At 40.1% G+C, this 27,721-nt stretch overlaps 2 protein-coding genes across 2 annotated transcripts; both read right to left on the bottom strand.

Moving 5' to 3' along the window:
• Window positions 1-1,389: 1,389 nt before the first annotated feature.
• LOC128604002 (uncharacterized) lies at window positions 1,390-14,047 on the bottom strand. The gene is made up of 17 exons (XM_053618774.1): window positions 13,791-14,047; window positions 12,636-12,716; window positions 11,702-11,905; window positions 10,998-11,143; window positions 10,768-10,874; window positions 10,516-10,681; window positions 9,775-9,778; window positions 9,015-9,143; window positions 8,814-8,894; window positions 8,075-8,278; window positions 7,670-7,815; window positions 7,440-7,546; window positions 7,196-7,353; window positions 5,741-5,890; window positions 2,123-2,247; window positions 1,934-2,040; window positions 1,390-1,834 (listed from the first exon to the last, which is right to left on the bottom strand). The coding sequence occupies exons 1-17, from the start codon at window positions 13,897-13,899 to the stop codon at window positions 1,669-1,671; spliced, it is 2,190 nt and encodes a 729-aa protein (XP_053474749.1). The 5' UTR covers window positions 13,900-14,047; the 3' UTR covers window positions 1,390-1,668.
• Window positions 14,048-15,476: 1,429 nt separating this feature from the next.
• tmem144a (transmembrane protein 144a) lies at window positions 15,477-22,634 on the bottom strand. The gene is made up of 12 exons (XM_053619388.1): window positions 22,379-22,634; window positions 21,276-21,431; window positions 21,015-21,137; window positions 20,076-20,175; window positions 19,550-19,630; window positions 19,368-19,446; window positions 17,677-17,753; window positions 17,145-17,263; window positions 16,606-16,725; window positions 16,371-16,468; window positions 16,163-16,216; window positions 15,477-16,062 (listed from the first exon to the last, which is right to left on the bottom strand). Exons 2-12 carry the CDS (start codon window positions 21,427-21,429, stop codon window positions 15,982-15,984), a joined length of 1,086 nt encoding a protein of 361 aa, XP_053475363.1. The 5' UTR covers window positions 21,430-21,431; window positions 22,379-22,634; the 3' UTR covers window positions 15,477-15,981.
• Between the last annotated feature and the right edge of the window lie 5,087 nt (window positions 22,635-27,721).

Raw genomic sequence — 27,721 nt, 5'->3', positions numbered from 1 at the left:
GTTGATATGGTGAAATGTTCTGTTGTGAGATTTCTGTTTATCAAACCTTTATGGAAGGAGACTCCAGTGTCAGCACTTTATAATATTCAGGGAGTTTTAAGCCATGGGAACATCTTCAGGAAAGAGGAGTTTGAGATCAATAACACAATTTTATTATGCTATGTTTATCTTGTTATGTTTCCACACACTTCTCACATGTTGGCCTTTCATGGTGTTAATACTATGGCTAATTCATTGGTTTTAGAAGATGTTTTTATAATGAAATAAAAATTGTCATTTACGGAATAAAAAAACAATAAACTGAACTTTTGACAAAATAATGAAAGAATATTGAACATATGGTGCAGTATTTAGAGTGTAAATTGTTGTAGTGTGGTATTGTTTCTTACCATATACAGTATATTGCTGTAATGCATTAACGTCAGCATTTCTGTATAATTATTAAGGCTACGTATGATGGATATAGTTAGCATTTGCTTGTTTTTTTTAAACGGTCATTGCTTGTACGTGTGTGTCTGTGTGTGTTTTCAGCTGGTTCATGTGTCAGCACCATCATCAAATTCACTCCAGCTCTGAACATGTACATCATCACTGCTTCTATAAAACACTCGCCAAACACATTACAAACCCATCCTTAAAAGGGAAAAAAGACAGCGTCGCTTAAACACCCTTCACAATAATGTGTACCAACCCAATAACAACCAGTTCTTCAATACAAAACCCCCCAAAAAACATAGCCAAACTACATTACACGTCCTTCTGATCAGGAATAACCACCTTATTTCCTCAGTTTACACCTTAGCCCTTAAAGTCAGAAGCTGTTTATTAATTATCTAAGCACCACATTGCCTCCACTGGTTTTCCTCCATCTATTCTCCAGCAAAGTGAACACATGATGTAAAAGAAAACGTGATTCATCAGACCAGGCCACCTTCTTCCTGTTGACAGTGTACCAATTGTGGTGGTGAAGAAGAAGAAGAAGAAGAAGAAGTTCATTGTTCTTTTACAAGCTATTCCTTGACCTATCCCTTCTGTGTCAGAAACAAACACTCATGCCTTTACTGGAGAAGGTCTGAGACAGGGGGAAGAGGAGGTGACTGAGTTATCTGAGGCAGAAGGTGAGATTTAGAAAACAAGCTTTATTGTTGTTTACATTTATTGAATTTTAATTGAATTATTTACAGCTAGTGTAATATGTGTACAGAAATGATTTGCAAGTTGTTAATGTAATGAATACGGGGTAGTTACTTAATTTACAGACGTATTTTATTGTATTGAATAAGAAATTACCAGTCGACAGCTTATAAAGACATCCAGACAGAGTTTCTATAGCGTCTGTGTGTGTGTGTGTGTGTGTGTGTGTGTGTGTGAGAGAGAGAGAGAGAGAGAGAGAGAGAGAGAGAGAGAACAATGGTGTTAATTACTTGTACTGTATATATAGTTATTTGTATATAGTTATAAATGCATCATTTCAGATCATTTAATAACTGTTCAAATGTAGTTCTTAATTGTCTTATATTGAATATGCAATAATTGGTATGCTTATTGATACTGACTGCTTTCACACGTGGCAATAAGAAAAGATCATTTGGGGGTGGGGTTATTAACAGTACTGAGGATTTTTCACTGACTTAAGCAGATAAAAATGTACATTTAGTTTACTGCTTTTCATTCACGTACAACAATTCCGTTAAAGTCTGTCTTCTCACAGATCCAAATAAACTGATGATGACAGGGATAATCAGACCAGTTCCAGACAGGATCAGTGTCATCATGAGTTACAACACAGTCCTCATTTCCTGCAGCACTGTTGGGTTGTCCATGTTCCCAGAACCTGAAGGAGAGAATCAGAGGATCCGCTGTGTGTTTCTCAGGGCAATGAAGAGTCAGTAACTCATCATCATGAGAAAATATTAGTTCAGTGATTTCTTACCCAGTGTTCAGCGGTGTACCGTCCACCCACTTCCACTCGTCCTCTCTGTCTCTGTCACTCAGTCCAATCCAAGCTTTTCTTCTGCTCAGGATTTTACTGATGAACTCCTGTCATTGTAGTAGTACAATATCAGAATTAATATGAGAGGGTCTCTCTCTCTCTCTCTCTCTCTCTCTCTCTCTCTCTCACCTGTTCCTCTTTGCTGTTTATGATCACCAGGTCTGCTCCTCTCTCTTTACAGTCCTCTCTGCTCTCAGCCCATCTCTTCTCCTCAGTAGAGACGTGGTAAAGACTGGAGCCAACATACATCCATCCTGGATCCAGATTTATATTACAAATTAATATCAGTGTGCTCATTAATAATGGTAACGTTTATAAAGCATTACTCACCCAGTTTAGAAAAACAATGGTGTTCCTCTCTATCCCTCTGTAACTGGTCTCTCTCTGTAGTCAGGTTGTTGTAACTGGTCTGTAACTGGTCTCTCTCTATAGTCAGGATGGTGAATTTGAGCCACAGCACCGTGACAGCAGTCAGCAGGAGAACAAACAGCAGCAGCACACACACTGCAGTCAGTCTGTAACACCTGCTCCATGTATTGTCTCCTCCTAATGGGGAATGGACACTGAAAAACATGTGCTTTTATCTTATTTCCATATTCCCAATATCTAATCAAACTTAACCCATAGAAATGACAAAAATGACTATCAAATATGTAAAATAATAATAATAAACATAAAAAAAACATGCTGCTGATGGTGCTGCTGTCCATCACAGACTCTCCCTCAAAACATGGCGTGTTTCCCAGCTTGACAAGCACTGCATGTACTTTTTGTTTATGTTGTGCTTTTGTGCCATGTGCTTCTGTTTTGGTTTTGGTCTTCACCCTTGTCTTGTCATTGGTTTATTTTGCCAGTGTGTGTAGCTGTTCTGGATTTACCCTTTGATTAGTTTGTGCTTTTTATTCCATGCTGTTTTCTTGTTCTGGGCTTCCCCACATTCACTTGTTACGGGGTGTGACCAGTGTTGGGATAATAGTTACTCAAAAATTTTTATAAAAATAAAATTTAAAAAACCTGTCAATCCATTACAAATGACTCAATACTTCTTTCCCTCAAAATCTGTCTCACACACTAGAAAACTGCGTGAGCCGGATCTAGATCAGAACACAAGCGTTATGAATAAACAGGCAAACGTCAGGTGAGCAACAAACAGACTAGAGGAGATCAAGTCCAGAATCCAAACAGCGAAGCGAGATCAAAAATCAAGATCACAGGTGAACCATCCAGACGCATAGCCTTTCACACCTGGCATTATGAATGCATCTCCAGTGACCACTTGTGATAGCAGTTCATACATTGGGGGGGGGGGGGGGTTTGTTCCCCCTTACAAAAATTTGCATTATAAGGAATTAATGAGTACTTATACCAACTCTTATTACCAAGTAAACAATAGGACATATGAGTGCATCTTTTTCCCCAATGCAAGTTTCCCAAACTGGGTACAATTCCCAAAATCAACCTTTTAGCCATGTTGCTTATTTAATATAATTGAAGCCCTATCGTGCTCCAGATATATACTTTTTTATTATTAATAATTACATCTTTAAATTACATTAGATTAGGAATTGATTGTGTGTGTGTGTGTGTGTGTGTGTGTGTGGTTGTCTGAGAGTGAGAAAGAGAAAATCATTTATTTATTTATTTTTCACACCAAATTGTCGAGGTTCCCCGGGCGCCCCCTGGCGGCCCCCACTTTGAAAACCACTGGTCTACACTACTCCGGCGTTTTCCACCCTCGAAAATGGAGACTTTTGGAAACACCGAAGCCCCCGTTTTAGTTTGAAAACTCCGGGCTTGCGTTTCTATGGAAGTCCTAAGCGGCCATGTATGATTACTTTTTTTCTGAAACTTAGGGCTTCCACGTTTCAGTGTTAACAGACCAAAATGAAAACTTTTGAAAACGAAGGCGTGGCTTCGCTCACATTCCCTCCCTGATTGGTTCTTCTGGATCGTTACGTTTCCTTCCCTGATTCGTCAAGCCCCTATCACATGACCATTACGCTGCCTTGATCGTATACACAACAACACGGAGACTGAACCGCAAGCTTTGCTGGCTTTGTTGTCATTCTTAGCAGCCATTGTGCAGTTAAATTCTGTATTTTATAATCCTGCAGCTGCTACATGCACAAGAAGCGAGCTACGATTAGAGCAATCGGCAACAAATCTCATTTCACGCGGCCATTTTGGACTAGCAACCAACTTCCTGTTTACACTTGTATGCGCATGCGCAGTGTCTATGAATGGTCATGTGACATGCGTGTTCGGTCGTGTAGTGTGGATGGAGATCGTTTCTGAAACAGCAGAAACGCGTGTGGACGAGGAACATTTTCATTTTAAAACGCCGTTTTAAAACGAAAACGCACTAGTGTAAAATGAAAATGAATCACATGTAAATGAATCACATGTAAGTGAATCACATGAAAATTAATCATATTAAAATGAATAAATTAAAGAGAAAAAAAACAGTAATACATTCACATAAGTGTTTCACAAACATGAATGGCAGTTAAATAAATGAACAAAACTCTTTGATAATGTAATAAAGGCATTAATAAAGCCTTTCTAGGAGGATGTCGAGTGGTTATTCTCTATTAACCCACAAGGGGGAGCCACGTGAACTTTTGGCAAATAGCTGATTATTGCGAAATGATACAATTATCTTCAACATATAACTCTGGATTGCATATAAACAATAATAACAATAGTGTGCAATACAAATACAAGTTACAGCAACGTATAATCTTAAAACACACGCGATATTCTATATATGAATATTAATAACGGTAGAATGTCACTAGGTTAACACTGTGACGTTGTAGATCAAACCGCAGATCTTAGTTAAGAACAGAAAGAAAGTCCTTTACATGCACGCACACAATACCCCAAAGGTACACTCAATTTACTGCCAGTAAACAGTCAATAAACTGACTAAACTAGAGTGAAGCTGGAGAACTGTTTAATCTCACACGCCACATTCCATTTCCGACTCAGGAACGTGAGGCTGCGGTAACATCGAGCACTCTGATTGGTCAGAATGATCATAACATCCAGGAACACCAGGGCCTTTGAACAGTGATCGTTATGTGTACTCTTCATGGATAGCCACCAAGTTAGCTACTTCATTTTACAGTTTAGAGCTTTGACTCAGAGGGTCTAAAAAGTTTCAGCGAGCTAAGCTTCCTGGACATCTCGGACGAACACCAGCTTTATGTTATCTGCTTTGGCTTTGAACATCTTATACAAGCAGTCTCCGGTCCTCTGTGCCTACTTCATGCCAACAAGGATGCCAAGCAGCCTATAAAACCTTGATGTCATAGGGTCCATTGCACTCAGCATGATCCAAGGTATCTAGGGACACCTCAAAAGTTATAAGCATTAACATCCTTTGAAATTTGGCCAAAATTTGACCTGTTAGCGGCAGTAGTTGGTGTATTTGTAGCTGAATGTGTCCTGAAGCTGTGTGCCAAATTTAACATCTTTTTACCACATGGTTCTATGGGCTTCCCTAGACACCCCAGCCAAAATAATACAACCCCAATTCCAGAAAAGTTGGGACAGTATGGAAAATGCTAATAAAAAGAAAGAGGGGTGATTTGTACATGTACTTTGACTTGTATTTTAAAAAAAAAATCCTCTAATAATACTGTATGTACAGAAATGTAAATGTCAATAGAATTTAACTCTCTGTTTCTCTCCCTTCCGCTCACCTCATGTGTGTTTATTAGGCCAACTTTAAATCTTGTGTACCTGTGTGTTGAATTTGTTGGTTGCTCTTTATCCTGGCGTCCTCCGTCACGGTGTCGTAGCCTTCAGAATCGTCTGCGAGTGTATAGATGACCACCGTCACATCCTCGTCATCGTCTCTCTTCAGCTCCTTCTTGAATGAATGAAACATTTCTGAAATGGAAACGATTCGCCAAAACACCGAGAACACGACTGTACAGCTGCGCCGCTTGACTCGAGTTTGTCGTACGCTATATGAGCTTAAATAAACGTGTTGCTGTCAGTAAAGGAAGTGAAGAGCCGGGGCTTCCTGTGGTGAAAGATGAAGATAGCAGAACTGCAGTGCTCATGCCCAAATCGATCTCATAACAACTTAAAACATTTATGCAACGTTAAATGTATCATGCATCATGCTCTTATCCACATCGTGTCCTTACAGTTTCATCGAGTTCTTAGTTTCATAAGTGTTTTTTTTTTTGTTTGTTTGTTTTTACATGATTTGAGGATTCATTTATAAAACTTTCAATTATTCATATGAAACAGATGACGTGTTGCTGTTTGTATAGAATTACTTTTAGCCTTCTTATCCAAGATCTGTGGCACATACTCATTTTCCTGTTTGTCATATCAGTTTATCTAATACAATCTTCCACCAATCACAGAGCAACATATTGGCCTCTCTCTCTCCCTCTCTCCCCCTCCCTCTCTCTCTCCCCCTCCCTCTCTCTCTCCCCCTCCCTCTCTCTCTCTCCTTCTCTCTCACTCTCCCTCCCTCCCTCTATCTTTCTCAGTTTTTTCAGCTATATAAAAAAAGGATATTAAAGGATAAAATGTGTAAAATTACAGGATAAAAGTGAACTTACTAATTAAAGGTAAGAAAAAATAGAAAATAATATTATTAAAGACGAGCAATCACAACCGTTAACAGGAAACACAAGGGCAAGGCAGATCACTAATCTAAATGTTTGCTGTGAGTCTGTGCTGAGGCACAGATTTGAACCTTGTTCTGAATGATTCAAATAATCCTGATCTTTTTTTTCTTTTTAAAAAAAATCTGTAGTTATCTATATCTTCAGTGTCCTTGAAGCGTACACTTGAGTGTCACGTATTGCTACGGCGTTGTCCCGTGCACGTTTATGCTGCCACATGACTACCCCAGTTACCCCATCATGGATACTCTCAAATTAACTTCACATCAACAAATAAGCCATAAATTGCATTTATTTTGAAGCAAGAATTCAGAAGTACAGTGACATGTCTAGCATACAGCATCAGATGTGTACAAAAGGAGTCAACTGCAGAAAATAGAAGAAAATGTCATGACAGCGCTCATGAAAATGTGTACTAATATGCAGATGGTAGCTAAAGACGTACCAAGGCTAAAGCCAAGTGAAAGTATTTGCATCGTGTTTGTGCGCTTCTCAACGAGTTCCACGTTCACATCTAAAACCCTTCCCTTCACCGAGACCTAAATGGAAATTGCTTTCTCACATATCCAAGATGAACTCTCAGAACATGAATTATCATTCCATGTGTTTAAGATATCTGTTACTTCTCTTCTGTCTCCTGGATCATAACCAGTCATAACACAGTCCTCGTTTCCTTGATTATTATTGGGCTCCTGAGTCCACCAGAAGCTGCAAGCACACACACAGAGGTTCAGCACATCTAGAGCTTGGGATTAAAAGTGAATCATAATCGGATCGGTTTAATGCGTTCTTACACAGTGGTCAGTGGTGTACCGTCCACCCATCTCCACACGCCCTCTGTGTCTCCGTCACTCAAACCAATCCAAGCACTCTTTCCTCTTCTTAGCATCTCTATGAAATCCTGTTGAGGAGGATTCAAAAATAACCTCACTGTTCATCCAAAGCAATCACGACCAACTTACCAAGAATGAACGATTTATAAACACGGGCTTCGTATCAGGTGTTACTAATCAACCTCTCTAACCTGTTCTTCTCTGCTTTTTATGATCACCAGGTCTGCTCCTCTGCCTCTGCAGTCCTGTCTGCTCTCAGTCCAGCTCTTCTCCTCAGTAGACCTGTAGTAAAGACTGGATCTGAAGGAGGTCCACCCCGGCGTTCCGATATCCGCAACTGTTCTTAGAATAGATTAGGATTTGTTCGTTTAGACGTGATGAAAGTCTAAGCAAAAGTCTACCAATAAAAACAGTGTGAAATTAGTGTAGCGAAAATTAATGTTACCCTCTATGTTAGAAGCTACTCGGGTTTGCAAATAAGCTAGCTTACTGTATGTTAGGCTAAGTATCAAATGATGTCATTAAAACCGAGTATTAGCAGACCAGCTAACGTTCGGGCTGACTATGTGGGGGAAAAAATATAAAAAATCACTGACCGATGCTGGAAAGTCTGTTCTGGAGTTCATCTCTCTCCTTCCGTAGCTGATCTCTCACTTCACCCAGCTTGACGTAGTTGGTCTGTAACTGGCGGTTCTCCTCAACAAGGTTATTGTACCTGCTCTGGAGCTGCTCTGCGTCTATAGACAGTGTGTGATTGCTACAGCTCATCGCTAACAGCTCCATATCCACCTGAGACGTAACTGTAAATTCAAACAGCATCACAAATCAGAATTTAGTTGATCGAAATATAGCACTTAAACCCTGCATCATAAGACGGACATAAGCATGCCATGTGTCAAGTCAAGCCGGTTTTAGCCTGCACGGTCTTTTAAGAAGTATACAGTACTTGTCACGCTGTACAAGATACAAGATGATCCGGCCTGATCCTGTGTGCCTTAATCATGAGGCTCACTGATAACTAAACTGACACTTTCCTTAAACCCTGCGTCATATGACTGATATAACCACGTCTCAGACGTGACAAGTAAGATGTCATACGCCACCGTCACACCCTGACAGTTTGCGTCCATTTAAGGACGATAAAATGTTTACAAGTCACTTTATGCGAGTCTGAGTCACGGTGTCAGTCTTGAAATGTAGATAAGACTCAAATCTTTCAAATCCGTAGGAGTTTCATTGCACGTGAGGAAAACACATCTGTGTGAAAATGCATTCAGCTTTATACTATAGCGCTGTTTATTGTGGATTATGAACAACTCGAAGAGCTGAACTTACAGTGCAGTCTCAGGACGAGGTTGAGAGTCGCCTGAAGAATACACATCAGACCCAGACACAGTGCAGTCAGCCAGAACGCTCCTAAAACATTCACAACATACGAATACTTTCTCTTTTCCATTTGTGTTTTTTTTACAGAAAGGTAAAGCAAGAGTTAGCTGAACAAAGTGGACTAGTGTGTGTGTGTGTGTGGATTCTTACCTCTGTACTGAGCATCTCTCACGCTGGTTTTGTCCACTCTCTCCATGTTCTGGAACGGAAGGGCTTCATTATGAATTTCCATATCCACTCTAGAGGCCATAATGTACTGGAACACTGGAGCACTGAAACCTCTTTATGCAGTTTGACTGACACTGTACACTGGATTTGGTGTGTGTGTGTGTGTGTGTGTGTGTGTGTATGCTGCCTGTATACTGCTATGCAATTGGTGAGAGATTGTGTTAGATATAACTATTAATCTGATCTGCAGCTTACAACAAACAGGAAAGCGAGTCGTCGTGATGTAACCCTGCAGATCAGATTAATACTTTCTACTTTCACCACACACAATTTTTAAAAAAATGAAATATCCATGAATCAATCTAAACACACAAAAATGCCCACTGCTGTAGCCTATATTTCAGCAGGGACAGATTTGAACCTTGTTCTGAATGATTCAAATAATCCTGATATTTTTTTTAAAAAATCTGTAGTTATCTACATTAGCAGTACATCGATCGTATCTTTAATAATATCTTAAACAGCGATCTTTAATCATCTAAACAGCAATCGCTGACACACTTCCGGGTCATTCTAGACCGCTCGATACGTTTAACCCTGAGATAAATCTGAAATGATGGCAGACAAGCTTTTTGAAATATTTATGTTTAAGGCCCAAAACTGTTAAGTGGAACTGATCTCAGATCTGCAGGTCAGCCATTTTCCTGTTTGTCACAACATTTTATCTAACACAATCTCTCACCGATCTGAACGTCACACACAAACACAAACACACACACTAAAGGCTCGTAAGCCAGTCTAATGAAAGGTGCGGGTCTTTTTCTTTGTTTTTAAAGGCATAACCTTTACGAAAGGTCAACAACGCCCCTCCCACTGCGGTGTGAATGTGGTGCTCATCACGTTTCCGGTCTTAAGATAAGCCGCTTTCTCGAAACATTTGCGTCAACATTGTGGTCAGGACCGGTGAACTAGAACACGACTTTTATCTGTAACTGTGGCTATTTGAGCACTAGATACCCGCCATGTTTCCCTGTCATTAGGAACCAGTACCGATTTAACGATATAAGCTCGGCGAGACGGTATTACCTGCTTCAGTGTCCTTGAAGCGTACACTTGAGTGTCACGTATTGCTACGGCGTTGTCCCGTGCACGTTTATGCTGCCACATGACTACCCCAGTTACCCCATCATGGATACTCTCTAATTAACTTCACATCAACAAATAAGCCATAAATTGCATTTATTTTGAAGCAAGAATTCAGAAGTACAGTGACATGTCTAGCATACAGCATCAGATGTGTACAAAAGGAGTCAACTGCAGAAAATAGAAGAAAATGTCATGACAGCGCTCATGAAAATGTGTACTAATATGCAGATGGTAGCTAAAGACGTACGCTACCAAGAGAAAGTATTTGCATCGTGTTTGTGCGCTTCTCAACGAGTTCCACGTTCACATCTAAAACCCTTCCCTTCACCGAGACCTAAATGGAAATCGCTTTCTCACATATCCAAGATGAACTCGCAGAACATGAATTATCATTCCATGTGTTTAAGATATCTGTTACTTCTCTTCCGTCTCCTGGATCATAACCAGTCATAACACAGTCCTCGTTTCCTTGATTATTATTGGGCTCCTGAGTCCACCAGAAGCTGCAAGCACACACACAGAGGTTCAGCACATCTAGAGCTTGGGATTAAAAGTGAATCATAATCGGACCGGTTTAATGCGTTCTTACACAGTGGTCAGTGGTGTACCGTCCACCCATCTCCACACGCCCTCTGTGTCTCGATCACTCAAACCAATCCAAGCACTCTTTCCTCTTCTTAGCATCTCTATGAAATCCTGTTGAGGAGGATTCAAAAATAACCTCACTGTTCATCCAAAGCAATCACGACCAACTTACCAAGAATGAACGATTTATAAACACGGGCTTCGTATCAGGTGTTACTAATCAACCTCTCTAACCTGTTCTTCTCTGCTTTTTATGATCACCAGGTCTGCTCCTCTGCCTCTGCAGTCCTGTCTGCTCTCAGTCCAGCTCTTCTCCTCAGTAGACCTGTAGTAAAGACTGGACCTGAAGGAGGTCCACCCCGGCGTTCCGATATCCGCAACTGTTCTTAGAATAGATTAGGATTTGTTCGTTTAGACGTGATGAAAGTCTAAGCAAAAGTCTACCAATAAAAACAGTGTGAAATTAGTGTAGCGAAAATTAATGTTACCCTCTATGTTAGTAGGTTTGCAAATAAGCTAGCTTACTGTACGTTAGGCTAAGTATCAAATGATGTCATTAAAACCGAGTATTAGCAGACCAGCTAACGTTCGGGCTGACTATGTTAAATTGGGTTTGCTATCAAGTTAGCAAAACATTATGATAAGTATCACATTGTGTAACTGAAATCACTAGCCATGGTCACTAACAAGTTAGCAAACATTAGGCTGAGTATTATATTGTGTCATTAAAACGAGTCGCCAGGTTCACTAGCAAGTTAGCAAGTATTAGCAAGCATTAAACTGACTTTAATTTCATTCAAATGAGTCGTGAGGTTCACTAGCGAGTGTTCTTCCTCATGCTCCAAGATTAGCAGTGAGTAATCGTATACATTTCTGTTTTCAGCCAGGTGTCAATGTTTTCTGTCAATGAAAAAATATATAGATTAAAAATCGCTGACCGATGCTGGAAAGTCTGTTCTGGAGTTCATCTCTCTCCTTCCGTAGCTGATCTCTCACTTCACCCAGCTTGACGTAGTTGGTCTGTAACTGGCGGTTCTCCTCAACAAGGTTATTGTACCTGCTCTGGAGCTGCTCTGCGTCTATAGACAGTGTGTGATTGCTACAGCTCATCGCTAACAGCTCCATATCCACCTGAGACGTAACTGTAAATTCAAACAGCATCACAAATCAGAATTTAGTTGATCGAAATATAGCACTTAAACCCTGCATCATAAGACAGACATAAGCAAGTAAAGCCGGTTTTAGACTGCACGGTCTTTTAAGAAGTATACAGTACTTGTCACGCTGTACAAGATGATCCGACCTGATCTCAGCTTATGTTGCGAGATAATGTTTGCTAAGTACACTCATACAGTATAGTTCCCATTTGTCTTATGACAAATGTTATGAAACATCCATCCTTCTACAACAGTTCTTCTATACCGATTATCCTTCAAGGTCACGGAGAACCTGGAGCCTATCCCAGGGAGCATCGTGTACAAGGCGGGGTACACCCTGGACATGGTTCCGATGCATACACATTCGCAAACCCATTCATACACTACGGACACTTTGGACACGCCAATCAGCCTACCATGCATGTCTTTCGACTGGGGGAGGAAACCGGAGGAAACCCCCGCAGCACAAGGAGCGCTCCCACGTGCTAACTAACCACTAAGCCACCGTGCGCACATCCGCTTCTGATTGGCTGCCAGGTCCCTTTTTTTTTTTTTTTTTTTAGGTTGTAGCACGTTAAAAAGCAACAATAGCAGTTGTAATCATAATACTAATTGTACTGTATAACCCGCCATAACATCTATCATATAATTTATTAAGACATACTAGAGCCCAAGTAGAACGGCATCGCTTCATAACGTCATACTATCGACTTACGGTACAGCCTCAGGACGACGTTGAGAGTTCCCTGCACGATGCACATCAGACCGATGCACACTCCAGCCAGCCTGAACGCTCCTAAAATTCAAAATCACATCACGAAGAAGAAGGATTCACAGTGTTAAATCAATGCGTTTGTATTTATTTAAACCGGGTGGGCTTTATAATATACACCCACTGACCACTTTATTAGGAACACCTCTTTCTAACTATTCAATCAGCCATACATTTGGCAACAGAGTAAAGCATACAATCATGCAGAGACAGGGTAAGTGCTTCGGTTTCTTCAGTGTTTACATTAAGAACAGAAATCCGAGGCTACAGTGAGCCCAGGCTTACGAAAGAAGACATTTGTTCCAATCTTGTGCAATTTCCCTGAGTCTTAAACTAAATCCCACATGGGTGAGTGAAACCCGATGTGTTCTTTCGTGGTTGTAACCCCTCTGCTTCAATATCTGACATGTTGTGCGTTCCGAGATTCTTTTCTGCTCATCACGGTCGTAAAGAGTGGTTATACGAGTTACTACAGCCTTCCTATAAGCTTGAACCAGTCTAGCCATTTTCCTCTGATCTCTCTCATCATTAAGGTGCTTCCTGGATGGGTTTTTTTGTTTGTTTGTTTGTTTGTTTTGTCCAACAATTCTGTATAAACTGTGTGAAAATCCCAGCGGTTTCTGAACTATTTACACCAGCCTATCTGGCACCAACAACCATGTCAGGGTCAGACTGGATAATTCCATGAGTGTATGGTTCATAAGAACATTATAGACACTAATGTTCTAATGAAATGCCAGCAAACGTGATGCCAGCAAATTGAATTTTAACTCCGTTTTCTGATCAATTTCCCGAGAACAGCACGAAGAAACCCAGAAGTGTTTTGATTTCTCAGATACCACAGCGATTTGCCAGTGATTCGTTTTATTTTATGTTAAAGAACAATATATGTCGAATAGTTCATTGTTAGTTGTAATTCCTGTTATCACTTATATTACGGCAGCTATAAAGAGCTGCTATAATGCACCGTCTTTCCTTGAAGTTAATACAAATAGAAGACCAGAGATGTGATTTTACAAAGAAAACCACAAAAAGTGTCAACTCGTCTGTCTGGCCTGCCTTTCAGTATACACTTCCAAGTATAAGTCATGTCCTTACCTCTGTACTGAGCATCTCGGGCAGGCGATGGAGAGATTTTCTTTGGCTTCTCTACATTCAGGTAATTAGGAGGATCGTTTTGAAGTTTCCTAGCCGGATTTACCGCCATCGAGCTACAGTGAGTGCACACGGAGCGTCTGTAATAGCTGTCGTTTGTGTCCGACAACCTTACAAGAGCTGAAAAGCAGGAACCGAGAGCAATGAGGCAACTCGGAGGAGGAAGCTGACTTTCTTGAGTAATAACCACATTTGTGAAATCCTTGTCTGTAATCACAGTTTTTGTTAGGATAATAAATACAATTTTCTATTTATTTTAATCTGCATGTAAGATTCTGGTTTGTATGTAAGAATCGGTATGGAAGATTCTGGTTCATCGTCTGTTCAGAAAATATTCTCCTTGTTTTGTTGGTTTTTTGGGTTGTTTTTTTTTTTTTACTTTAAGAGAAAGTAGGACATTTCCTAATCACTCACCGTTTGCATGTGGTAGGGGAATTCAAGAAGTCAGCTGAAAACCATGACTAGACTGAAAATGATTACAAAACCTTGTGAATTGTGACATGATTTCATCCACTAACCCCCCCAAACAAAAAAAAAACCCAGATTTTTATGGTTTCTGAAGCCAAACGTGTGTTGTCATAACTATTACCAAAAGCTCTTCTGACACTCCACTATGTATGTCATTTGAACAATTTCAAAATACCTAGTGAAGCTGAACATTACATGAACCAAGCTTACATCATTCGATTAGATCTGTTACTGCAGGATGCAAATTAACACGGAGAAAGCCATCAAGCACGCCAGCTGTGTCATGCCGAGTCAGCAGATGTGTGGTTTAAACCAGCGTTTAGAATGAAAGAGAGAGAGAGAGAGAGAGAGAGAGAGAGAGACAAACACACACACACACAAAGATTTATAATTAAAAGGAGCAAATATATAACACAGTAATTTACAAACTATGTTACAGGAAGACAATCAGTTTTGCAATGGATATCTGGGCCTAGACAGAGCAATAGAGTGGTACAGAGAGAGGGATAGGGTGGCACAGAGAGAGGGATAGAGTTCTCACCTTTTTATTGCAATCATTTTTTTTTTGTCAATGTCAATATGTAATATTTCATGATCTTTTGGATGTAGCCAGGAAAGCGATGGTCATCTAAAATATGTAGCGTCAGACTGTCTTTATTAATCAATTTTACAAAAAAAATGAATACTTTTTTTTTTTTTTTAAATCGCATAATTGATTAAAGGAGCAGTTTGTATGTTCTGGCTCCCCCTACTGACTGCAAGGCGAGTTGCAATTACAATGACCGATAAGCTTCCCCTTTTCATTTTCTCCGACTGACCCCCCACCCCCCTGTTGAAACCATTTATTTACGCCTTTATGAGCTGCTTTTAAAGACAAAAAGCCCATCTGAGCTGCTCTGCGCTCTTTCGTCTGAGGGCGGAGCTTATTTCTGGCCCGGAAAAAAAAAAAATCTACGTATTAGAATCTGGAAACGAAAAGTAATTCGCCGGAAATATCCGTCGCAATATTGCAAATCTAAGGTGTAAAAACCTTTTTAAACATTACCAATGGCACCTTTATAAAAAAAATTACTTTGCTTGCATGACAATTTATATGCATGTTTTACTCCGAAATATGATGATGATGATAATAATAATAATAATAAATGAAAAAAGGACTACTTATAAAAACAAGAGCTTTTATTCAATTATTAAAAGTTTGCCCTTATCAGCTGCCTGATCACAATCCCTTTATAATAATATGGCATTAAACAAAGTGGCAGGAAATCAATAAAGAGTGATATTAATAAGTGTACATGGCACGGTTAACACATCTCGAGACCATTTCCCGTGACCTTTGACAAGTACAAGTAATCGCAAAATGTGCAACTAGAAAACTAAAATGAGGTCCTTCGTGCTGTAAACGTGATTGAAAGAAATGCAGATAAATGAAATAATTACAGGTCAGTTACAGTCTGTCCAAAGAACTGGCACTAAAACGAAGACACAAAGGGGTTGTGTGTCGATACGTCTTGTATCGTCTGACTTTCTGACGTTGATTCACAGTAAATCAGGACTTTATTAACGAGAGCATCATTCTGAGGTACAGAGCAGATTATGAAGCTTAACAGTGACCCATATGGAAGGATTTGGCATTTTGTGTCCACCGTGTGGTGCTGATGTGCAACTACAGCGAGAAGGCGGTCAGTAACGCTCCGCTCACGATCATACAAAACGCCAGGATGAGCACCAGGTAATTCTTTAGTCCCTGAAAGAGATTTTTATAGACAAAAAGAAAAATAAATACACAATTACAACACACACACACACACACACACACAGAGAGAGAGAAACACATACACAGTTACCTTCACTTCCTTAAAAACCACGACCCCCCATAAAGCAGCAATAAGCCCTGGAACCTGTCAAATAAACACACACAATATTATCAGAATGAACTTTTTAACATTTCAATTTCTTTTTCAAGGCATCGTCACGTGCATCTCTCCCGCTAACGGAGCTCATTTTATCTCGTCTCGCAGGACGAGGGCGGATGTGATCGTCCGTGTCGCTCACCGTAGTGATGATCGGGAAGCTCACCACCGGCTTCAGGTAGTGATTGGCCAGGAACCAGCAGCACGTTGCCACGCCCCACATCAACCCGGAAACAAACCCTGTGCAACACAGAATCGACACAAGGGCTCGACGGTCACGACCTGCTCTACAAAAAGCAGAACATCTGCCTAAAGATGTTCCGGTGATGACGTTCTGGAACGTCCTGCAGTGTTATACATACGAGGGCGTGTCCTACCTGGGAGCACGGCTTTAGGGAACACTTGCGGTTTGTTCTTTCTGAAGGCGCAATAGATGATGAAGTACACGGTGCTGGTGAGGAAGATCCCGCTGAAATGAGCAAAGACGTAATCCAGATCTGAAACCACACACACACACACACACACACACACACACACACACACACACACACCACTTGCAGATATGATACACACATACACATATACGATAATGAATACGAATACATTACTCAGTCTCCAGTATGAGTACTTTTTGAACAGAATTTTTGTGCTTTGTTGGTGGGGGAAACGATTGTTCATAGCTGCTCCAACATAAGTGATAACAGGAAATAACTTGTTTCTCAGACGTTCCACAGCTTTGAATGCAACCATGACCGGAAAAATCACATTCATGTGCTTCATTAAAAACAGCAGACTGCTGTAGTATTATAAGAGGAATAAACTTCTCTGGGACGTGCGGTTATAGGATAATAATAATAATTTTTTTAAAAAATCAATCAGTCACTTCATGAAGAGAGAAATGTTGGCCTGGACTTACCGAACTGGCTTGCCCCGACATACTGGCTGTCCTGCTGTCCTGCATGGTTTTTGATGTACAGCATGGGGATGAACGACGAGCCGTAAAGGAGTCCTGCACCTACGGCAAGTCCCGAACCGCTGAGAAAAACAATCATTACAGAATGCTAGCATTATTTATACCACTCACCCTCCCTTCAGTGAACATTCAAGAACAAGAACTGGCCTAAACAGGAAGCAAGAGAACTATTCGATACTGTTTACATCACGTTCCAAAAAGAAAGACGCTTTAAACTTCTTAAACTCGTAGTTCTCTCTTAATATTCACTATTCGTGACTTTTGTTAGTGACGGAACATCTATAAAAAATGTCATCTTACAGATTCGGCTCCATTTTGTCCTAGGGGTGTGCAAACTTTTGCACCGGACCGTATAACAACAAGGCTACAGGTCATCATCTTATCTGTCGATCTAACTGAACTAAAGTCCTGCTTCAGTCAGAGGTATTAGGAAAACGATTTCTTTCCTACAGTTGAGGATCATTTCTATACTCACACCAGGCGCTTGGTGAAGGGCGGCAACATGTCCACCCACGAGTTATCAGAAGATGCTGGAGAGTCAGCGTTCACACTCTGAAACAGAGAAGATCAGCAAAAAAAAAAAAAGGTTATTTTACTAAAAACAATATTACTAGAACAATACCGTCATCCAATATAGAGTATTTTATAAAACCAGGAAGTAGCTTCCAGCACCTCGATAATTAACAAGCAGCTGGTGTAAGATTTAATTTCCCCATGAGGGATTAATCTTATCCTATTCAACATCCTATACAGTGCTGTGAAAAAGTATTTGATTGCTTCTGTTTGTGTGTATTCTCATAATAAATGGTTTTAGATCTTCAAACTAATGACAACATAAAACAAAGGCAACCTGAGTAAACACAATACAGTTTTATTTTTTATTGAAGCAAAAAAAAAAAAAAAAAAAAGGTATCTGATACCCATCACCAATGTGAAAAGTTAATTGCCCCCTTAAACTTAAAATCAGGTTGTTCCACCTTTAGCAACAATAATTGCAACCAAACGCATCTGATAATTGGAGATCAGCCTTAATTACCTGTAGGACAGGGATTTACTCCTACACTTTGGATAGTTGTCTTGCTGCGTAATCCAGTTGCGCTTGAGTTTCAGCTTACGGACTGAAGACCGGACATTCTCCTTTAGGATTTTCTGGTAGAGAGCAGAATTCATATTTCCCTCAATTATTACAAGTTGTCCAGGCCCTGAAGCAGTAAAGCATCCCCACACCGTCACACTGCCTCCACCATGCGTGACTGTAGGCATGATGTGCTTTTTGAGGAATTCTGTGCTTGGTTTACGCCAGATGTAACGGGACTCCCGTCTTCCAAACTGTTCAACTTTCGACTCATCAGTCCACGGAACATTCTCCCAAAAAGTTTGAGGATCATCAAGGTGTGTTTCTGCAAAATTCAGATGAGCCTTAATGTTCTTCCGAGTTTGCAGTGGTTTTCACCTCGCCACTCTTCCATGGAGCCATTTGTCCCCAGAGTCTTTCTGATAGTGGAGTCATGAACAGTGACTTTTATTGATGCAGGAGATGCCTGTAGGTCTTTTGATGTTGTCCTTGGCTCTTTTGTGTTTTCCTGGATGAGTCGCCGCTGTGTACTTGGAGGAATTTTGGAAGGTCGGCCACTTCTGGGAAGGTTCACTGCTAGGTTGTCTCTCACTGTGGTTCTTTGGAGTCCCAGAGCCTTTGAAATAGCTTTGTAACCCTTCCCATACTGATGCATTTCAATTCACCTTCTTCCTCATCGTTTCTGGAATTTCTTTCAACTTGGGCATAGCGTGTTACTGCGCAAGACCTTTTAACCAACTCCATGTTGCTGAAAAAGTTCTATTTAAGTGTTGATGTGATTGAACAGGGTTTGCCATAATCAGGCCTGGTTGCGTCTAGTCCAGCTGAACCCCATTATGAATGCAGTTTCATAGACTTGGGGAATTAGTAACTATGGGGAAAATACATTTTCACACAGGCCCAGTTGTATTAGATACCTTTTTTTTTTTTGCTTCAATAAACAACATTTATCATTTTGCGGTTTACTCAAGTTGCCTTTGTTGTAATTTCTGAAACAATTTAGTATGAGATCTACACAAAAACAGAAGAAATCAGGATGGGGACAAATACTTTTTCATGGCACTGTACACACACATGACCAGTATACATACACTGTCTATTAGCAGTGGCGTCTCTTCCGGTGTAGCAGGTCTCTGACCGTCACTCTTCACAAAGAAAAACACGATGGCGCTGTGGGGACGCAACAGATACGATCAACACACTCATAAATGAAGAGAAAACACTATGAAGACAAAAACGTGTGTGTGTGTGTGTGTGTGTGTGTGTGTGGTACCTAAGCAAACACAAGCCGGCTCCGCAGTAGTTAAGTGTTGGTTTGGAGACTTTCTCTGCCTCAATACCGAACCAGCCGAACCTGAGAACAGAGTAAGGACTGTGAGTGGAGATTTATTCCTGCACCACAGTAACAGATCTTGGAAATATGAGAGACGGCCCATCCCTCCCACTAGTATGTTTTCTCTTTCTCACTCTCAGACAATCACACACAATCAATTCCTAATGTAATGTAATGTAAAGATGTAAGATGTAATTATTAATAATAAAGGGGGATATATTCAGAAGTCTGTATTTTTAACGTGTTTAAAAGACATCTTGCAAAAGGGGGGGCCTCGGTCAAATGTTAATGCCATTTGGGGGGCCTTGCCCTGGAAAAGTTCGGGAACCCCTGCCTTAAGTGATGACCGTTTAATAACCCGAGTCAGGAACTACTCTAAAATGGCCGCCCTGAATGCTTTCCTTTCGAAAGGCCCACACATACATTTGCTAACTATTTTTTTTGGTTTGTTTGACTCTGAACTTACCGTGAGCTGGCCCAGCCCATCAGGAGGTTGAAGGCAGCCCATATCAAAAGGCCTAGACCGAGACCAACGGTCTTGAGTATGGGCACAACTGTGATATTACCTAAAGGAAAACAGAAAGAATATAAAAACATCCTGTGTGACAAATTTCTGAATGTAAGATTGTTGAATTCATCGCTCTCGCTTTATTACAAGCTACATTTTTTTCTTTTTTAAATAAAGAGTGCACGTTTTAATCTTATGGCTGCAAATACAAAGGACTACACACTGGATATGAATTCAAGGCTATGTCCAAACCAACATACGTGTTACCATACCAAATACCACACCTACTTTAAATACAGTGAAGAGAACAAAACTATCACTTCGATTCGCTTACTATGCGTGCATTTATTTATTTATTTTGTATTAACCTACTTAATTCTATTTTATTATTTAATCCGTGGAACATAATTCCCGGATGAACCACTCTTGCCAATATAACAGAGTAAAATGAAATGCAAGAAGACATAGAACAACATGAACACCTCTATCGTAACTTCTCTAATTAAACAACGTCGCTGCTGGACACTTATACAAATTAGACAAAATTACACAACGTGGATAAATAACCTCGCTAGCATTTGACGGCTTCGCAACAAAATGGAGAACAAATACATTTCGGAATCTCTGCTCCTCGGTTCGCTCTTTTCTTCCTCGATCCTGATTGGCCGCGGCTCCTGCCGGTCAACGTGTAGTCGGACTTATTTTATGATTAAAATGGCGAATCTAGCTCTATGTTCAGCTCAAAAACTTATACACACGAGACATGTTTCCAAGGCTTTTTCTGCGCTGCATCCAAGGCCAAAAATAAATAAATAAATAGTTTACATCTTTGAACAGCAGCGCATCATCTTCCAAGGGAAACCTGTATCCCAAGGGAACACTCAATTTTACGCTTACCTGTAGCCCAGATGGCTCCTCCCAGCATAGCCAGAGGCCAGAACTTTGGGCTGCTCAGGATGATGTTCACAATCAAAGACACCGTCCATATAGCAGCACAAAGCACCCACTGGAAAAACATGCCTAAAACACACACACACGAGAACAATGAAACAAGTAGAGCACCTTTCATGATTATACAGGGTCCAGTGGTTTATGCTTGAAGTGTACAGTAACGCAGTTGTTGACCTCATACACACACAAAAGCTTTGTACGTCTCACCATCACCAGTGTCGATCTTCTTTACAGGGACGAAGTTACTCCCAAAGAAGAGGACGGAGACGGCGCAGGATACGAAGCCATAGGTCAGCTCGGTGGTGTTCGTGCCATTAGAGGAATCTCTGAGGAGGTGGGAGGGGTCCAACAGCCACTCCATCTCTATTAGTTTATCAGAGAGAGAGAGAGAGAGAGAGAGAGAGAGAGAGAGAGTGAAAGAGAGAGACCATTATTACAAAATCATTCAGTCTTCATAATCTGCCAATTCTAAAGAAAAAATAAAGAATTTAAAAAAATTAAGTATCTCTGGCTTGTGTTTTGAAAAAAATTTATTGAAAACAACAATTTGACAAAAAATTTTATTCACATATTTTTCCCCTGAGCCGAGACATCAGTAGTAGTGATGTCAGACTCAACACTATCTTGAATCATTACAATGTAATCAGTTCAAACACGGCTTCATTGCATCATACTGATTTGAAACCTTCTATACACACACACACACACACACACACACACACACACACAGAGAGAGAGAGAGAGAGAGAGAGAGAGACATCATGTGCAAACCACAGACTTTAATTTAGACGACTCAACACAATGCAGATGAAGGAGTCAGCATTAGCCTTTGCAGAAATCCTGACTAGTAAGCAATAAAATTGTCCAGGGTGTGCTGTTAGAGGAAACTAATCAACAACAGGGTGGTGTGATGTGGCATGAAGTTAAACTTATCACCAAGAAGGGGAATATTTCCCCAGCACGTCCCAAAGGGTTTTATACCACAGCGATTTGCCAACAATGAATTCATTTTATTTAATACAGAATGGCACAACATACTTTTTATTTATTTATTTAGTTAGTTAGTTAGTTCGTTTATATAGTGATGTTTAATGTCTTGGAACGTCTGTGAAGCAAGTTAGCTCTTTTATAGCGGCTAGTTTCCATACATTTCCATAACTTTTCCCATAAATATAGAATTTATTTTCCATAAAATTGACATGTATGTTTACATTACGTAATTAATAACGTTTAATAATAGCTTGCACGAGAAGCATTGTGGAACAGACCAACACATTTATGTGTTGTAAAAGAAAAATAATCGAACTTACCGTTTGTATATATATTTTTTTCAGGTTTAAAATGCCACGAGTGGATTCTCCAAGCACTCCGCGTTTTAATAAACTAACTATCGTCCATAGTTTGCAATTTTTCTACACAAAAACCGGGAAAAGCTTCCAAACAGAACCACAATTCATCTGAGGTGAAGTCAAAAACTTCCGGCTTCTGTGGATCAGCTGACTGCTGTCACGTGATTTATACGTCATCCGTCACGTGATTGCCGGAAGTAACGTGCCCAAATAATCTACGTCATGTTTACCTTTTATTATATGTACTTTTCAGGCGGTTTTGAGTGATTTGGTCTTTTTTAAAATTGACTTACGGATCATTTTTAAGACACGTTTAAGTTGTGTTCATAATTTGCAATATTAGGCAGGTTCTGCAGTACAGTTACGGTCATAAAAAAAACTACATTTCCCAGTAGGACCTAGTATGATCGCGCCTCTGTAGCGGTGATGGTGTCCATAGATATATATACTCTGCGTTGACAATAAAAAATAAATAAATAATACAATTTAAATAGATTTTTTAAAATTTGTTTAAGTTACGTATCTATCCAGAATCAGTAAGTAAACGCATTAGAAATAGCAACCGGAAGTTACATAATTATTTTATTTATTTATTTCTCCCTGACTTATTCCTTAAGCTTATGAATATTGCACAAACTTCACCTTGTCTTAATTATGGTGCTATAATATATATATTATATTATATATTACATATTATAATATATATATATATATATAAATATATATATATATATACATTGTATGTATATATATATACATTGTATTTATAATTAAAGTTAACGTATCTCATTGTCAATGACACGGTTTAGTGTAATTCTAACATTCAGCCACTAGAGGTCACTGTTGCTCTCAGTGTCTTTGTTTCCCAGTACATCATGACTAATCATTTAAAGTGGTTTCAGACCAGCTTGTGCAGAATTCATTAGTGATGAATCTGCCTTTACCTCTTTAAAAAAATAAAAAATAAAAAGGTTATGAATAATTTAACATGACAAAGCCAGCAGAATTCCAGATTAATCAGACGAAGGGAAGACTTGACATTCAAATCCATTCAGTCCCTGCGTTCCAGTGCTGTTTTGAACACACCGATGTTAAAAGGTTGTGCTACCTACAAAAGTGGTCACTTAAAGCTGTTGGCTAGGTTAGTAAATAATTTGAAAAAAAAAAACTTACTACGATATTGTATTGATCCTTACCTTAAAGATGCCATTTGAAACGTTTAGAAGTCTTTCAGGACGTGTAGTAATCAAATCATTTCAACGATAACTCAGAAAATTTAATTCCCAATATATTTGAAATGTTCATATCCTGATATATCCCCCCCCCCCCCCCCAACATTTCAGGCTTCTGTTTACCTTTTCTGTCCCAGAAATTAGCCCCACTCCCTGCTCAGTTATGTTCTTTTCCTCAAAAAGAGAAAACTCATTAGGCATAAACAATTTCAACACATGACGTGAAGGCATTTTGACTTGCAGGCCATTAGACGGCTCTAAATATCGCAAACTGCTCCTTTAACAGCGTTGTCCTTTTAGTTTTCCATATTAAAAAGAAAAAAAAAGAGCGCATCAGGTTACATTGCCGTCTGGTCACAAAGTCTACAACAATGCTGGCTCAATCTCTCTAACCTTCGAGGGCTTATCTTACTGCATGATTAAAGTGTTGGGATGGCTCTTGTGAGACCAATGTTCAAAAAAACAGAATAGAAGCAAAAGAAAAAATCGGGAGACATTCCTGTAATGGCTTATGAATTTAGCTTTATTTAAACATTTATGCATGATGGCGGTAGGATTAAGAGAATAAATCATCAGCTGTGAAACAGAAAAAACCAGGAGTTTGTACTCTGTGTGTAAAGTTTGTTCAAATGTTAGTTAAGCGTTGAAAGACAGTGAAAACGCTTCACTAAAGCGCTAATGACTTTATTGATTAGCTGCTTAGCTCTGTGGTTCTCTCTGTAGAGTAGCAAAAAACAGACAGCTGACATTAGGTCTTTTGGGAGGTCTCAGGGAGACAATAAGTGTATCCCAAATTCTAGCAGAAGAATCACAGAAGGTGAGAGAAGTGTACCAAGAAGAGCTGCTAGAAATAAGAATGTCATAAGGACCCAAACTGGAAAATTAGCGGTTAGCATATAAGATAAGTTGTCCTATGTTCCCCAGTTCAATATTCTGTAAACACACATTAAGTAAACATTCTTAAAAAATAAAATAAAAAAAAGATTTATGTAGTCAGGCCTCATTTTCCCAGGGCCCTATTAACTTTATTACCTTATAACTTTAAACACCAAAGACACATTTGAATGAATAATATCATACCTCATTGATGCTCTAAAAATAGCTGTTAATCGGTTCATTTCCATGCATGAACAATAGTGAAATGTATACATTAAACTGAAGAAATGCCATACTGTTTTTCAGGTTCCCATTATGTGCTCTATAGAGCTGGGGAACATAGGACCCTTTTTCATGTGTTCGTTATGTAAATCTGGGGAACATAGGACCCTGGGAACATAGATACGCTCCCTCTTAAAATGGGTGAATTTTATGACTGACATGGTCTGTGAGTGGCTTCTAGCAGTAGTGAAACCTCAGTTCAGACCAATATTAAGGAGCAAATAATATAAAAATGAGGAAATGGTTAATTTTGTAGGCATAGATGTTTGAGGAGATGAGGTAAATGCCATCTCGTTGTCTAAATTTAGCTTTTTTTCGTTCATGCTAGCTAGCTGATGTTGCTAGCTCTCTAGTTAAAGTCTTAGTGAGATAACTGGCATTAATGTTGGGTGGAAATTTGCCTGGGAAAATAAAATAAAAAAATACAGCTTTCGCTATGTAAGCTAGTTAGTGTTATTGTAGCTGAGGTACTCTTATTTTGAGCGGTCACAAGCTCGCCTGATTCACCTCACGAGCTAATTAAGGCCTTGTGGATAAAGAGCTAGTGACCCGAATGACGCAAACATTTTGTGGGCCTTACGGAAACAGTTCACACAACGTTCCTCTATCAAATCTAGTCAAGACAAGTTAGCTTCTTTAATTTCGCACTGGAGGTACAAGGGTAATGTCGCTAAGCACCGTGCAAGCAAAATGTAAATATGTAAATCTTATTAAACTAGATTATCCGAATATTATTCAATTCCGCATTCAAAATGATGCTGGAATGGCGTGATAAGAAAATGTGCTAGCTTCAAAATGGCCGCCGCTACTGTTTTTTTTATTTTATTTGATTTTTTTAGCTCTGTGCTGTCCTTGAACCACATGAATAAGTTTGTTTGAGATACTGAAAACTTCGACAGTTTGAGGTGAAGGTGTGATGTGTGATGATTAGTTGTGATTTTTAGCCTCCCTTGCTAGCTTGCTAGCGCCAGTGCAAAGCTAAAGAAACTTTAGAGACCATATTAGAGATGTTTGGTCAAATATACTTCAAGTAAGGAGGAAAAGTGATTTTTTTTGTTGTTATTGTTGTTAAACCATTCCTTTAAACATTTGATGTGAGTGACACATGGTCTGGTTGGTGAGGTAGGGGGATACCAGTCTGATTAGCTGGTTATGCTAATGAGGAAGTGAGCACAGCGTGAGGAAACTGGTCTGCTGAGCTGCAGCTGTCATGCCAGTCTGTTTGCCCAGTGGCTTCACTCAGTGAAAAATATAGAATCACCTGAACAAGACATCACAGGAAGTTCACTCCATTTTACTCAAACGCACAGAAGCTGGCGATATGAATATATCAGGTGTGTGTGTGTGTACAGAAGAGTAGTCATGTGTCTTTAGCAGGCACCCTACAGAGCCACAGCTGCTGTTTTACCATGAAATGTCTGAAATCACTCACAAGTGCTTCAAGTTAAAAAGACTAATCCCTAGCACAGATGTAATGAGTGGAAAAGAGCAAGAGTTTGTTTTATAAAGTGTAAGAATGTGTGTGGCTCTGATTTAGCTGTTTGTATCTCAGCTCCTGCGCCGTGGCAGTGATTACTGGGAGACGAGCCAATATGCAAATGCAGCTGCTTATATAAAACCCAGCTAAATTAAGAGTCAGGGATAGAGGTGTACCTGTGAAGCGTTCATCTCTGTTCGCATGAATGAAAGAATATAAATAAAGTGTAAAAGTGTTCATAGGAAAAGGTGTGACCTCTCTGTCTGTCAGTCCTAGTGAAAGAATGAAGCAGGTGTGTCCTATGTCCTCTTCAGCTTCAGTAAAGGACGAAGCTGTGGCCTGTTTCTGTCAGTTCCGGTAAAGGAAGGAGGCGTGGCCTTTGTGCCTGTCAGACCCAATGAAGGAGGCGTATTCCTGCTATGTCCTTTGTCTCATTTAGTCTCAATGAAGAAGAAAGGAGGTGTGGCCTCGGTCCCTGTCCGTCACAGTGGTGAAAGTCCAAGTGGAGAAGGCGTGGCCTTTGTGTCTGTTAGTCAGCAAAAATGGAGCATTATCCTTTGTCTCACTCACTCGTCCCAGTGAAGGAGGAAGGAGGCGTGGCCTCTGCGTCAGTCAGTTCCAGTGAAATAGGCGTGGTCCCAATATAAGTCTGTACAAGTGAAGAAGGCGTGGCCATAGTGTCAGTCAGTTCCAGTGAAGAAGGCATGGCATCTATGTCAGTCAGTTCCAGTGAAGGAGGCGTGGCCTCTGCGTCAGTCAGTTCCAGTGAAATAGGCGTGGCCCCAATATAAGTCTGTACAAGTGAAGAAGGCGTGACCCCGGTGTCAGTCAGTTCCAGTGAAGAAGGCATGGCATCTATGTCAGTCAGTTCCAGTGAAGGAGGTGTGGCCTCTGTGTTTCTCAGTTCCAGTATAGGAGGTGTGGCCTCTGTCAAGTCAACAAAAATGGAGCATATCTTTAGTCTCGTTCAGTCCCAGGGAAGGAGGAAGGAGGTGTGGCCCCAGTGTCAATTCCAGTGAAGAAGGCATGGCATCTGTGTCTGTCAGTCACATTAAATGAGGCGTTTCCCTTGTCTAGTTCAGTCCAGTGAAGGAGGAAGGAGGTGTGTCCTCGGTGCCTGTCAGTCCTAGGGAAGGAGGCATGGCCACTGTGTTTGTCAATCACAATAAATGAAGTGTTTATAAGGTGTGGCCTATGTGTCTGTCAGTCATACTGAAAACGACGTGTTCATATGTATGTGAGTGAAGAAAGACAACAACGACCAGCGGTTTCTTAGCCTCTGTTTATTCCAAAAGTCCAAAAAATAAAGCAGTCGGTTCACATTCCATTTAGAAAAATCTACTCCGCTTTCCTCTTCACTGAGACTCTACTGAAAATCTACTGATGATCCAAGTCCATGTGTGTGTATTTGTGTGTACATTTGTGGATTGCCATTTA

The sequence above is a fragment of the Ictalurus furcatus genome, chromosome 29 (genome assembly GCF_023375685.1).
Source record: "Ictalurus furcatus strain D&B chromosome 29, Billie_1.0, whole genome shotgun sequence".
Taxonomy (NCBI): Eukaryota; Metazoa; Chordata; class Actinopteri; order Siluriformes; family Ictaluridae; genus Ictalurus; species Ictalurus furcatus.
This window is presented reverse-complemented; position numbering and strand designations above follow the sequence as displayed.

Bases quoted from the DNA above. Each gene is read 5' to 3' on its own strand.
- tmem144a (XM_053619388.1), bottom strand. From the start codon at position 21,429: ATGGAGTGGCTGTTGGACCCCTCCCACCTCCTCAGAGATTCCTCTAAT. The intron at 19,631-20,075 runs GTAAGTTCAGAG...CTCTGTTCTCAG, and splicing joins ATGGGCTGGGCCAGCTCACG to GTTCGGCTGGTTCGGTATTG. The intron at 16,469-16,605 runs GTAGGACACGCC...TGTGTTGCACAG, and splicing joins CCCTAAAGCCGTGCTCCCAG to GGTTTGTTTCCGGGTTGATG.
- LOC128604002 (XM_053618774.1), bottom strand. From the start codon at position 13,899: ATGGCGGTAAATCCGGCTAGGAAACTTCAAAACGATCCTCCTAATTAC. The intron at 11,906-12,635 runs GTAAGTCGATAG...TTGAATTTACAG, and splicing joins CGTCGTCCTGAGGCTGTACC to TTACGTCTCAGGTGGATATG. The intron at 7,354-7,439 runs GTAAGAACGCAT...GTGTGCTTGCAG, and splicing joins GGTACACCACTGACCACTGT to CTTCTGGTGGACTCAGGAGC.